This window comes from Heteronotia binoei, chromosome 7 (assembly GCF_032191835.1).
Source record: "Heteronotia binoei isolate CCM8104 ecotype False Entrance Well chromosome 7, APGP_CSIRO_Hbin_v1, whole genome shotgun sequence".
NCBI lineage: Eukaryota > Metazoa > Chordata > Lepidosauria > Squamata > Gekkonidae > Heteronotia > Heteronotia binoei.
In genome coordinates, this window is record NC_083229.1 from 53,677,916 (window position 1) to 53,690,234 (window position 12,319).

At 36.0% G+C, this 12,319-nt stretch overlaps 1 protein-coding gene across 1 annotated transcript; it reads left to right on the forward strand.

Moving 5' to 3' along the window:
- The first annotated feature begins 5,923 nt into the window (after nt 1–5,923).
- On the forward strand, nt 5,924–9,946 carry ELOC (elongin C). Its single transcript, XM_060243635.1, has 2 exons — nt 5,924–6,094; nt 9,530–9,946. Exons 1-2 carry the CDS (start codon nt 5,995–5,997, stop codon nt 9,718–9,720), a joined length of 291 nt encoding a protein of 96 aa, XP_060099618.1. The 5' UTR covers nt 5,924–5,994; the 3' UTR covers nt 9,721–9,946.
- Nucleotides 9,947–12,319: the final 2,373 nt, after the last annotated feature.

Here is a 12,319-nt window from a genome sequence, read left to right on the forward strand (position 1 = left end):
GTGGACCTACTCTAGGATTGTATTGCTGTAGAAAAACATCGGCGGCCATTACTGGGAGGCTAAATTTTTAAAAAATTAATATCTGAGCCTGGGAAGGTCGGAGGACAACGAAATTAGGCTCATTTGAAAGGGCAAGTTCTAATCTATCAAACCTGATAGTTGAAATTTAATTTGGTGATATCAATTTTTTTTGCTTTTTTTTAATGTCAGAGTCAAAGGTAACCCATGCAAGGGCTGCCTCACTGGAGAAGATGCAAGATCAGTTGGAAGCTAGGATGATGAAAGGGGTGGAAAAGATGATAATGCTTGCAAAAAAGAACTTAAAAAAGATATTGAGGACTTTAAAAAAGAAATGGAAGAGCTTAAAAATGAAACAGTGGTGGTGTCAAAAAAAAGTGCAGGAGATAGAAGGGAAAGTTAAACTCCAGAATTCCACCTTATTAAAAATGCAAGAAAAAATAACAATCCATGACTGTAAATTGATGGAGACACAAATATGTCTGAGAGGAGTACCTGAAAAAGAAGGGACAGACTTAAAAGAACATGTAATAAAAATAATTGCTGATTTCTTAGAGGAAGATCCTGAAGGGACTAGAAATATGTATGATTATATGTATAGAGTGAATTCATCATATGCCAAGAAAAATAACTTACCAAGAGATGTGGTTATAAGATATATGACCAAAGAAATGGTGGGGAAAATCTTGAATAAAAATTTTGAAAAGACATTGACCATGGGAGGAAGCAGAGTAAGAATAATGAAAGAATTGCCAAGACAAGTGATAAATGACAGGAGAACATATAAGAAATTAACAGAAAAACTACGTGACAATAGAATGAGGTATAGATGGATAATACCTGAAGGTTTGAGCTTCGAGCTACAAGGAAGAAGGATTACAATTACAAATACACAAGAGCTGTGTAAATTTTATGAAGAGAATAAAGAATTTGCACCATGATGGATTTTAAATTATTATCTTGGAATGTAAATGGACTAATTCACCACAAAAAAGAAAGGCAATATTTCATTGGATTGAAAAACAAAACTGTAATATAACTTGTTTACAAGAAGTTCATATTAAACAAAAAGATTATAAATTTTTATGGAATAAACAATTGGGACTGGAATTTTTTTCATTGGCTGAACAGAAGAAAATGGGTGTGATTTTTTATATTAAACAAGAATTGGACCCAAAAATAATATTTAAAGATAAAGATGGAAGATTTGTGGCAGTAGAAGTAATAATAAATGCGAAAAAATTTTTATTATTGGGACTGTATGCACCGAATGGTGCAAAATATGTTTTTTTTTTAAAGACATTATAAAACAACTTGATGAAGTGACATATGACCAGGTCATGATTATGGGAGACTTTAATGGAATAATTCAGAATACATTGGACAGATCTGGGGGAAAAATAACAATAAAGAAGGAAAGTTGCCAAAATCCTTCTTTGAACTGGTTAAATAAGAAAACCTGGAAGACATATGGAGAAAATTTAATCCTGAAGTACAAGATTATACATTTTTTTCAGCAAGACATAATACTTTTTCCAGAATTGACATGTTATGAGGTACAAAGGACTTAGGCCTTATAACTAAGAAAATAGAGATCTTACCAAAGATAGGTGCAGATCATAACCCAATATTATGGATTACAAAATTGTCTTAAAAAGTGAGAAGATGGAGATTAAATGAAGATTTACTACAAAATAAAGAATTAGTGACATCTCTAGAAGATGGAGATTAAATGAAGATTTACTACAAAATAAAGAATTAGTGACATCTCTAGAAAATGAAACTAAAGCTTTTTTCCAAATAAATGATAAAGATATAGAATTTCAGATGGTATGGGATGCTTATAAAGCCGTAATGAGAGGAATATTGATTACATTTAACAATGACAAAAGGGCAAAAGAGAAACAGATGTTGGATATTCAAAATGAAATAAAGAAAAAAGAAGGGGAATTGAGGAAAAGGCCAGGGAAAAAGAAAATTATAAGGGAGATTACAATACTATAAGCACAAATGAGACATTTGTTAAATAAGGAATTGGAATGGAATTTGAAAAAATTACAACAGAAGTCCTTTGAGGGAGCAAATAAACCTGGAAAGTATTTGGCCTGGCAACTGAAGAAAAAGAAAGGAAGTAAAATTATTAATAAAATTGTGGTTTATGGAAGAGAGATGGTAGATCAAGAAGGAATAAAGAGAATTTTTCAAGTACTATGCTAAATTATTTAAAGGCGTTAAAGAAGGAAAGGATGGAAGCGTATTTGCAAAAGATTAAAATAGCACCCTTAACTGAATATATGAAAAATTTTTGAATGATCCAATTGAAAAAATAGAAATTGAAGCAGTGATTAATGCAATGAAAATTGGAAAAGCACCTGGGCCAGATGGATATATAGCAAAAAAATTTTAAATTTTTAAATAAGAATTAGTACCGAAACTTCAAAAATTGATGAATATGATAAGAATAAAAGGGAAAATACCAAATACATGGAAGGAAGCTGTAATTTCTTTGATTCCTAAGGAAGATAGAGATGTCACAGATGTAAAGAACTATAGACCAATTTCATTACTAAATAATGATTATAAGATATATACAAGAATTTTGGCAGAACGACTTAAACAATATTTGATACATTTCATAAAGGAAGACCAAGCGGGATTTCTCCCTAAAAGGCAAATAAGAGACAATATTAGAACTGTTGTATATATTGTAGAATATTATGAAAGACATCCAGAGAAGGAAGTTGCTTGCGGATGCAGAGAAAGCTTTTGATAATTTGAACTGGGACTTTATTTTTGTAGTAATGGAGAAAATAGAGTTGGAGGAAAACTTTATAAGAATGATAAAGGCAATATATACTGAACAACGTGCAAGGTTATGTATAAATGCAGATCTTACAGATGAAATGAAAATCAGCAAAGGTACAAGACAAGGTTGTCCGCTTTCACCTTTGTTGTTTATAATGATTCTTGAAATTTTATTGATGCAAATACAAGATGATGAAGAAATAGAAGGGTTGAGAGTTAAAGGATTTCTTTACAAATATAGAGCATTTGCAGATGATACAATGTTTATAAATGAAAATCCTACACGAGTAACACCTAGCTAAAATACAAGAATATGGAGAACTGGTGGGATTTTATGTTAATAAAGAAAAATCAAAATTTTTATGTAAAAATATGCAAGCGAATAAACAAAAGGAGTTGCAGAGACTAACAGGATGTGAAGTTACCTTTAAAGTAAAATATTTGGGTGTGGAAATAACAATGAAGAATATTGACCTGTTCAAAAATAACTATGGAAAGCTATGGCGTAAAATGGATGAAGATATGATAAAATGGAATAAGCTTAACTTGTCATTGTTTGGAAGAATAGCTGCAATTAAGATGAATATTTTGCCGAGAATAATTATTTGTTTCAAACTATTCCGATTGTGAAAGACAGTAAACAATTTAACAAATGGAATTTGTATGGGCTGGGAAGAAACCAAGGATTAAAATGAACATTTTAATAGATGCTAAAGAAAGAGGAGGATTCCGATTACCAGATTTAAGACTATATCATGAAGCAGTTTGTTTTGTGTGGATAAAAGATTGGGTGACGCTGTTGAATAAAAAACTTTTAGTGTTGGAAGGTCATGGAAATAAATTCGGCTGGCACGCTTATATGTATTATGGGAAGAAAAAGATGGATAGTTTTTTCTCTCATCATTATATAAGAAATAATTTGTTGAATACCTGGATGAAGTATAAGAAATATGGTGATGAAAAAAACCCATTATGGATAGTGCCAGCAGAAGTGATAAAAATAACAGCTGAGACAGGTGAGGAAAAATGGCTGTCATACAATCAACTATTAAAAATACAAAGTGGCAAAATAGAATTGAAAACTGCTGTGGCGTTGAATAACAAATATGATTGGTTTCAAATGCAACAAATAAAGAGTTTGGTGGAAAACGATATTAAAACTGACGGAATAAGACGTGAGCAAACAGAAATGGAAAAAGTTCTGCTTGGAGATAATGAAAAATTAATTTCAAAAACGTATGTTACTTTTAAAATGGTCTACAGAAGATGAAGTAGTGAAATCTCAAATGATTAAATGGGCGATAAATATAAATAAAGAAATACAGATGGATACATGGGAATATTTATGGAAGAACTCTATGAAACTTTCAACATGTCGGAGTATTAAAGAGAACTGTTTTAAAATGATGTATAGATGGTATATGACTCCTAAAAATTGGCAAAGATGAATAACAAGATGCCAGATAGATGTTGAAAATGTAAAAAACATGAAGGTTCTTTCTACCATATGTGGTAGACGTGTGAAAGAGCGAAAAAGTATTGGCAGATGATCCAACAAGAAATTTCTAGGATCTTGGGATATGAATTCAAGAAAGCTGCAGAGACTTTTCTGTTGGGATTACAAATGGAAAAATTTCCAAAAGAAGATAGAACTATAATTTGGTACTTGCTTTCAGCTGCTAGGACACTATATGCGCAGTTATGGAAGCAAGAAAAAATACCAGAAAAATGGGATTGGATTGTAAAAGTCATGACATGGAGTGAGATGGACAAATTAACAAGAACTTTAAGAAACTATGATTTAGAAGATTTTAAAAGGGAGTGGAAAAAATTTAGAAGTTATGTAGAAGACGAGTGGAAAGTAAAAAGACATTGGACAATTTTTGATAATGATTAAACTTTAGAAGAAAGAAGAATATTAATTTTAGTTCTTAGGAATTAAGGGTACCTTTTAATGTTAGTATTTTGAGTAAATAACACTGGCGGGGGTCAAGTAACGGGGGGAGGGGTGATTAGAAAGAAGCATATGGGATAGATGAAATGAAGTTATTAATGGAAATTATTACCGTATATTATCAATAAAATTGTTTAAAAAAGAAAAAAAGAAGTACCAGTTGGGGGAGGGGGGAAGAAAACATGAAAATCTTTATTCTTTCTGATCAAGCTCACCCCGTGTAGGGCTGGCAGTACCATTCCATCCAACTTTTCAGTCTTTCCAGCCAGTATCTCCTGTATCTTATCTGGATTGAGCTTCAGTTTTTTCTACCTTGGCTACTTGATTATGTTGTCCAAGCACAGGCCTAGGGCAAAGATTGGCAGCTTCTGCGGGGGGTGGGGTGGGGGTGGGGGTGGGGGGTGTTTGGTCCATTAAAGAAATATAAAACTGGATGTCATCAACACACTGATTTCATTTGACCTCCAAATATAAAACTGGATGTCATCAACACACTGATTTCATTTGACCTCCAAATATAAAACTGGATGTCATCAACACACTGATTTCATTTGACCTCCAAAGCTACAGGTTATATGGTCTGACATAAATATTAAATAACTTTGAAAGAGCACTCAACTCTGAGGCATTCTGCATGTCAGCTCATAGAGTGCTGACTCAACTTCTCCAACAATAATGCTGAGTCCTGTGGAACAAGAAATTACTAAAACCATCAGAGATGTTTTTGCTTTTCTGGTCAACTACTATTTACCATTATGTTCAAATTGGCAAATGACAGTTTTAGTTTTCCCAGTAAACCAGATTCCAAACTGGTTTGAAGGGAAAGTGTGAACTGTAGGTTGCTGGTTTGGTTGTTACACTACACTTACTTTGAGAACAGAACTGTTTATTAGCTTGCTGCATGCTTGGGAGGAGGGAGTGCTTGAGCCTGTGTAGTCCACAGACTTGTATGTGTAGTGGTAAACTGTGGCTTGCTAGTTATGTCTGGAAACAAGACTTTCACATTAATGAACAGTGTCCTTTACAAAATGAAATATCAGAAGGGTATGAACAGCCTAACAGTTTATTACTGTTCGATTATTTAATACAATTATTCTGTTTCATAATTGACTATTGTACTATGAAACTTCATTTGGGGTTCTTAGACACAATTAAAATAACAATGTCTTGTAGATGGAGAAGAGAAAACATATGGTGGGTGTGAAGGCCCTGATGCTATGTATGTGAAGTTGATATCCTCTGATGGCCATGAATTCATTGTCAAAAGGGAACATGCACTCACATCAGGAACGATAAAAGCTATGTTGAGTGGCCCAGGTAAGTACAACAAATGGTAGGTTTAGAATTCCTTGGTTCCCTGTGCAGTATATGATCCCCCAGCTTCTTTGGTGAAAATTCAGCTTATGGAAGCTTTTACTATGATACCTTTGCTATCAAAGATAATGTAGCTGGACAACTAGAAGTGCATGAATCGATATTATCTTAAACAGTTTGGAAACTGGGTCTTATTGTCAGATGTCTGAAGTGAATGCATATTTTTCTGATTAACATTTGAGTATAAATAGAAATACATAAGGATTTGATTCCAAAATATTTAGACTGCTTAAAATTAATCATGTTTGAATTTGAAAAATAATTCCATTGTCACCAGTAAACAAGAGAAACTGTACTGCTTTCAGGTTTGGATCTTATATAAGCACTATGCCTTATAATCACCGCTGCATTGGGGTGAGCAGAAGGGACAAATTCATTGGGTTTTGTGGTATGTGCACTTGTGGGAAGGCTTTCAATTATATGCTAGTAGTATATGTGATAATAAGAGTTCATTGCTGGTTGAAACTGGGTATTCTAAGCCTGCTGTGTTTCATTATGCTTTAAAATCTAGAAGAGGCATCTTGTCCATTTTTAAAATATCTTTAAAAACTTTATTTTATTAATGCTTATCCAATGAAGTCATTCAGCGCAGAATTTCTTATGACATCTCAGGCCAAGCACAGAACTGTTAGTGCAGATCAGAGTGCAATTATTTCAGATCCTGATGAATTGATAAACACAAGCAAAAATGACAATACTGTTTAATAATGGCACAATTAGTTCTGAGCACCCAAGGGGGATGTTGGAGTTCCGTTGATAAACAATAGCTATCTCTTGCTTGAATTATTGTATCACAATATTTTTTTTTAAAACTCAAGGGAGTTTTGAAAGTGCTTTGCTATATAAACTGAGAGCTCTTAAGAGTCTGTCTACAGGAATTATTTGTAAATTAAAGCAAAATTTGGATACAATGGTGTTTTTATTTCATTTTGAGAAAATTTCACATTCAATACATTATATATGAGAAAAATCCATTTTAAAATGGTTATCACTCTTGGCATTTCAGAGAGAGAGAGAGAAAGAAACAATGTAGAATGGCAGATAACTTGCAAAACAAGAGACCAACTTGCTTTCCATATGCCTAACCAGCCTTGCCAAGGCTTTGTTTTAAGAATCTGACTCAGTAATACTTATTAATGCATGCAAATTATCCCACTTTGTGATAAAATTAATTTAGACAGGTTCATTGGATCCAAATGTTCTAAGGCACTGACTCTAGAGCTGTCCTTGGACCAATATGGTGCATTCTGCTGATGACAGATTCCTGGCACCAGAAGCCTCTACAGTTAGTGGAACAGTACTTTTGCATCCAGTCTCCTATTCTTAGGATGTTCAAAAGGAAACACTTATGGAACAAGTCCGTATTCTTTTTGGAAATAAATTTTACTGAGAGCCAGTCTGCCATAGTGGTTAAGAGCTGCAGACTCTAATCTGGAAAACTGTGTTTGATTCCCCACTTCTCCACATTCAGCCAGCTGAGTGCCCCATCTACCTCAAAGTGTTCCCTCTAAGCTGAGTTAGTGTGAATTAGCTCACAGATTTTTAGCCTCAGATCACAGAGCACAATAATTTATGCAGTAGCTCACAACTTTAGTCAGTTTTAAATTTTTATTGGTTTTCCAGAAAAGTAAAGGGAACAGGGGAAAAGAAAATAGAAAATTAGATACAGACATCAATGCCAATATAGTTTAGCCTGTATGAAAATACTTCCTTAAAGTCACACCTTATCAAATATTATTATCACTTTACTCTGTGTCATCATGCTCTTAGTAAAATGTTTTATTTATTTATTCCTCGTATTTATATCCTGCCCTCCCCGCCAAAGCAGGCTCAGGGCGGCTAACAACAATCAAACCCAAACAATAAAGCAGTAAACAAACAATTAAAATTAACAATCATTACCAATTAACAATTTAAAGCAGTTTAAAATAGTTTAAAACAATTTTTGGTGCTAGTGTTGGTACCATTACATAGCGATGTTGGGCATCTACTTATACTGTAGTTTAACTAAAGGCAAGTCAAAATAGAACTGTTTTCCATGATCATCACATTTTATTTGTATCCCGCCCTCCCCGCCGAAGCGGCTCAGGTCTTGCGGAACTGAGCAAGGTCCCGCAAGGCCCTTACATCTTCTGGCAGTTGGTTCCACCAGTGGGGGGCAGCAATTGAGAAGGCTCTTTCTCTGGTAGCCTTCAGTCTTGCCTCCCTCGGCCCGGGGATTGACAGTAAATTCTGCGATCCAGATCTATGTACCCTCTGGGGAACATGTGGGGAGAGACGGTCCCTAAGGTAGACAGGTCCTCGGCCATATAGACTCCAAGTTTTAACAATTGTAAGTCTTTGGCTAAATTATATTTACATTTCTAATATGTATAATATTAATAATATACATTACAGAAGAAGGAGATAAAAGTTGACACCAAAAGGTCTTAAGTATCTAACCACACATATAGTTTCACCAGTAGCTCACAACTTTAATGCCAGTAGCTCACAAAGTAAAATTTTTGCTAACAAGACTGCAGCTTAGAGGGAACATTGCTCACAGGGTGTCTGTTTGGGGAGAGGAAGGGAAGGAGATTATAAGCTGCTCTGAGACTCCAAGTGAATGGTGGGGTATAAATCCAACTCTCCTTCTACCTAATTTTTAAAAAATGTTTTAGATTGTTGTTTTGGATGTACACAATATGTTTTTGCATATTGCTTTTAAATGAATTATAAAACTAGTAAGTGTAATCCTTTTTGAAGATGGAGCTCAGAATCAAAGCTCTGAATTTATACTCCAAAACATATCCAAGATGAGAGATTTATTTATACAAACAATTTTACCCTAGAACCACATGAAGTACCTTGAGAAAAGCTCTCAGTATCCACTCATCATGCTAGAGAGAGAAAAATCTACCTTGTTCTCCTAATGTTATTGCAAAGAAGTAAGTTCGCAAATACTTGTGACAGGAATGCTTCTCGCACACTCAAAGGCTACTAACCTCTCAAGATGACTGCAGATCTGAAAATCAAGGGAGCTCTCCCAGTGATCACCTCAAAAGAGACCAGCAGAAAATTCATAGTTGAGTCTGTATCTAGTAAGTGACACAACATCAGCTAGAAATTGAATAGCAAGACACTCAAAAGCTGCCATTTCTTACAACATTCAAATGACACAACATTCTTATTATATTGTTTATTGTGTATTTTATGTTGTTAGCTGCCTTGAGTCTGCATAGAATGGGCGGGATATAAATATAACGTAAATAAATAAATAAAAATACCCATATTCAGACAGCAATGAATTCTTATGACTTACTAAATTTTATTTGCTGCAGGATTGCTATTCTCATTGTCTTATTTTTATATACTCAAAATATCTCTCTCTCTCTTTAGGACAGTTTGCTGAAAATGAAACAAATGAAGTAAATTTCAGAGAGATCCCCTCCCATGTCCTATCCAAAGTGTGCATGTATTTCACCTACAAGGTTCGCTACACTAACAGCTCCACAGAAATTCCTGAATTTCCAATTGCACCAGAAATTGCACTGGAACTGCTGATGGCTGCAAACTTCTTAGATTGTTAAATAAATAAATTATAATAAAAATGTAAACTTTTTTCGATATTTAATACACTTAGTTCAGTTAGTACCTTTTTTCATATAGCATGTTGTGTATGTTTGGTTAAGGACTGTAATGATCACTGCAAGGGACCATCATCTGCAGTGGTTTGACATGCATGGATTTTGTTTCACTGCTTACATCAATAACAGTCTTCTCACCAACTGAAAAATAAACATGTCAACTCGTGGATGACTTTGCCTTATCCTTCAGCAGTGACAGAATTTTTCACACTTTATAACTTGTACACTGATTACTTTATTCTTGTGATTGAAGCATCAGAAAAACTACATACTTACAGCCACTGTTAACTGTTGTCTTCTTATGATTTAAAACTTATTTTTACTTGAGTATTCATGATACCAGTAGTCATTATTACATTTGTGTAGTAGCTTATCATGCTCCAGTGGGCAAAGGGCGGTTTTGTATAGCACTGTTAAATGTGTAAATCAGAAATCTAGCATCCAAATCTAAAATTTCTGAGTTCCACATATTTAGCTATACTTCAGCAAGACCTTTGCTTGCTGTACATATGCATGCTTTTGCCAGCAATCTAAGTAGCAGCATTCAAATCTGTCCTTTCCCCAGGAGAGAAGGGTTTGCAGGTCAAAAGAGAGAGAGCTCCAGCCCTTCAAGAGCACCCTGCCACCCACTGACCTCCTGGAGCCATATATGTCTGTGATGCTGGTCTTGTGGAACCAGTCTATAACAAATTCACCTGGAAATGGAGACAGTCTTCTGAACAATATCTTTAGGTGTCATTTGAATCAAGTATATGTAGACTTGGGGTGGGGAGTTGTGCCCTTCTCATTCCATTCTAGGTATGAGATATTTAAAATAAGGAAGGTGGACCATGCTTCCTTCACTGTTAATGGCAACTTCAGAAACCAAGTACCCTGGAAGTCAATTCCAACAGTAGCTAGCAGTTGCTCAAAGAGCATTCGAGAAAGAAGGTACTTTTTCATTTGTCCATCCTTCATCACTCAAGCCAAAACTTTCCCCTGCTTGGAAGTACCTGGTCAATAACAAAGACTTCATGCATAAATTGAATGCGTACATAAACAACTGCTGAAATGTAAGTGTGTGGCAAACTATGGTCCAGAGTAGGGGTGTCAAATAAGGCCCATGGGCTGGATCCAGTCCCTGTAGGACTCCTCTATCAGCTCCATCAGCAAACTTCCTGTTTTCAGCTTTGGACCTAGCTTTTGCCCAGTCTCTCCTATTCCCTGCCTTGCAGAGAAAAGAAAGAAAGCTAAGCCTTCCTTTCCTTGATTGGCTGAGAGCTCCTCCCCCTCTGGGGAGGGAGGACAAAGGGAAGAGCCAGAGAACCCTGCAGCACCTTTAAGAAGACCAACAGCATTTTGTTCTAGCTATAAGCTGTTGTGTGCCTACTTCTCCAGAGAGAGAGAAGGAGCAAGAGAAAGAAATATCCAGAGAGAGAATGCAAGAGGGATGGCACTTGGAGAGATGTCCCTTCCAGTTCTAACAGATAGGGGGGGGGGGGAGGAACCTAACACCACAGTTTGAATTCTTAATTAATGCGAGGAAGAGTCCACAGAAGCCCCTTAACAAATTTTGTGGCAGGGCATGAGCTTTCATGAGTCACTGATCACTTCAGATACAGCTAGAACAGGGGTGTCAAACATGTGGCCTGGGGGTCAACTTAGGCCCCTGGAGGGCTCCTATCAGCCCCCTAAGCAACTGGCTGTCAGCTGTTTCTCTCTCTTGCTTTCTTTTGCATCACAGCTTGCTTTTTAAGGTTTGCGCAATAGCACAGGGGCTACAGAGAAAAACCTCTATTTTCTCCATTGGCTGAGGTTCCTCCATTGGGGAGACAAGGTGGAGAGGCACAGCTTGTTTTTCCAGGCTCTCAATCACACAGCAGAGCTACTGAGCCAAACCTCTCTTCTATTGGTTGAGTCTCCTCCCCCACCAGTCCCCTGAGGAAGGAAGGAAAGAGCCAGAGGTTCCTTTGCCCAGTTCCCTGGATCTATGGGAGAAATACAAAGAAAGCACCTTTAAAAACGAGTGCTAACATTTTAAGAATTTTTTTTAAAAAAAATTGTGTTTGTTTATGTCCTTTATAAAGTTTATATCTCTACTATCTAATCTTAAATAGGTACACACATGGGCTGGCCTGACATCGCCCAGCCGAACCCAACACGGCCCGGCCCAACAAGGTCTCATCTATGTCAGATCTGACCCTAACACCCCTGAGCTAGAATGTGAATCCATCTGTTCTTATATTTTGGAGAGTGAAGTGATTTCAGATACCAAATGACAACAGCAGGCTTTGGTAATGAGAGACAAAATCTACATCTCTGTTGAGTCCAGGAGGATGCATTGCCTTGAGCTTCATTATCAGTTGCAATTTAGCAGTCTCTCTAAAGTTTGGAGTAGTGGTTAAGTGTGCGGTCTCTTATCTGGGAGAACTGGGTTTGATTCCCCACTCTTCCACTTGCAGCTGCTGGAATGGCCTTGGGTCAGCCATAACTCATAAGAGTTGTCCCTGAAGAGTAGCTTCTGTGAGAGCTCTCAGCCCCATCTACCTCACAGAATGTCTGT

Bases quoted from the DNA above. Each gene is read 5' to 3' on its own strand.
- ELOC (XM_060243635.1), top strand. From the start codon at position 5,995: ATGTATGTGAAGTTGATATCCTCTGATGGCCATGAATTCATTGTCAAA. The intron at 6,095-9,529 runs GTAAGTACAACA...CTCTCTCTTTAG, and splicing joins AGCTATGTTGAGTGGCCCAG to GACAGTTTGCTGAAAATGAA.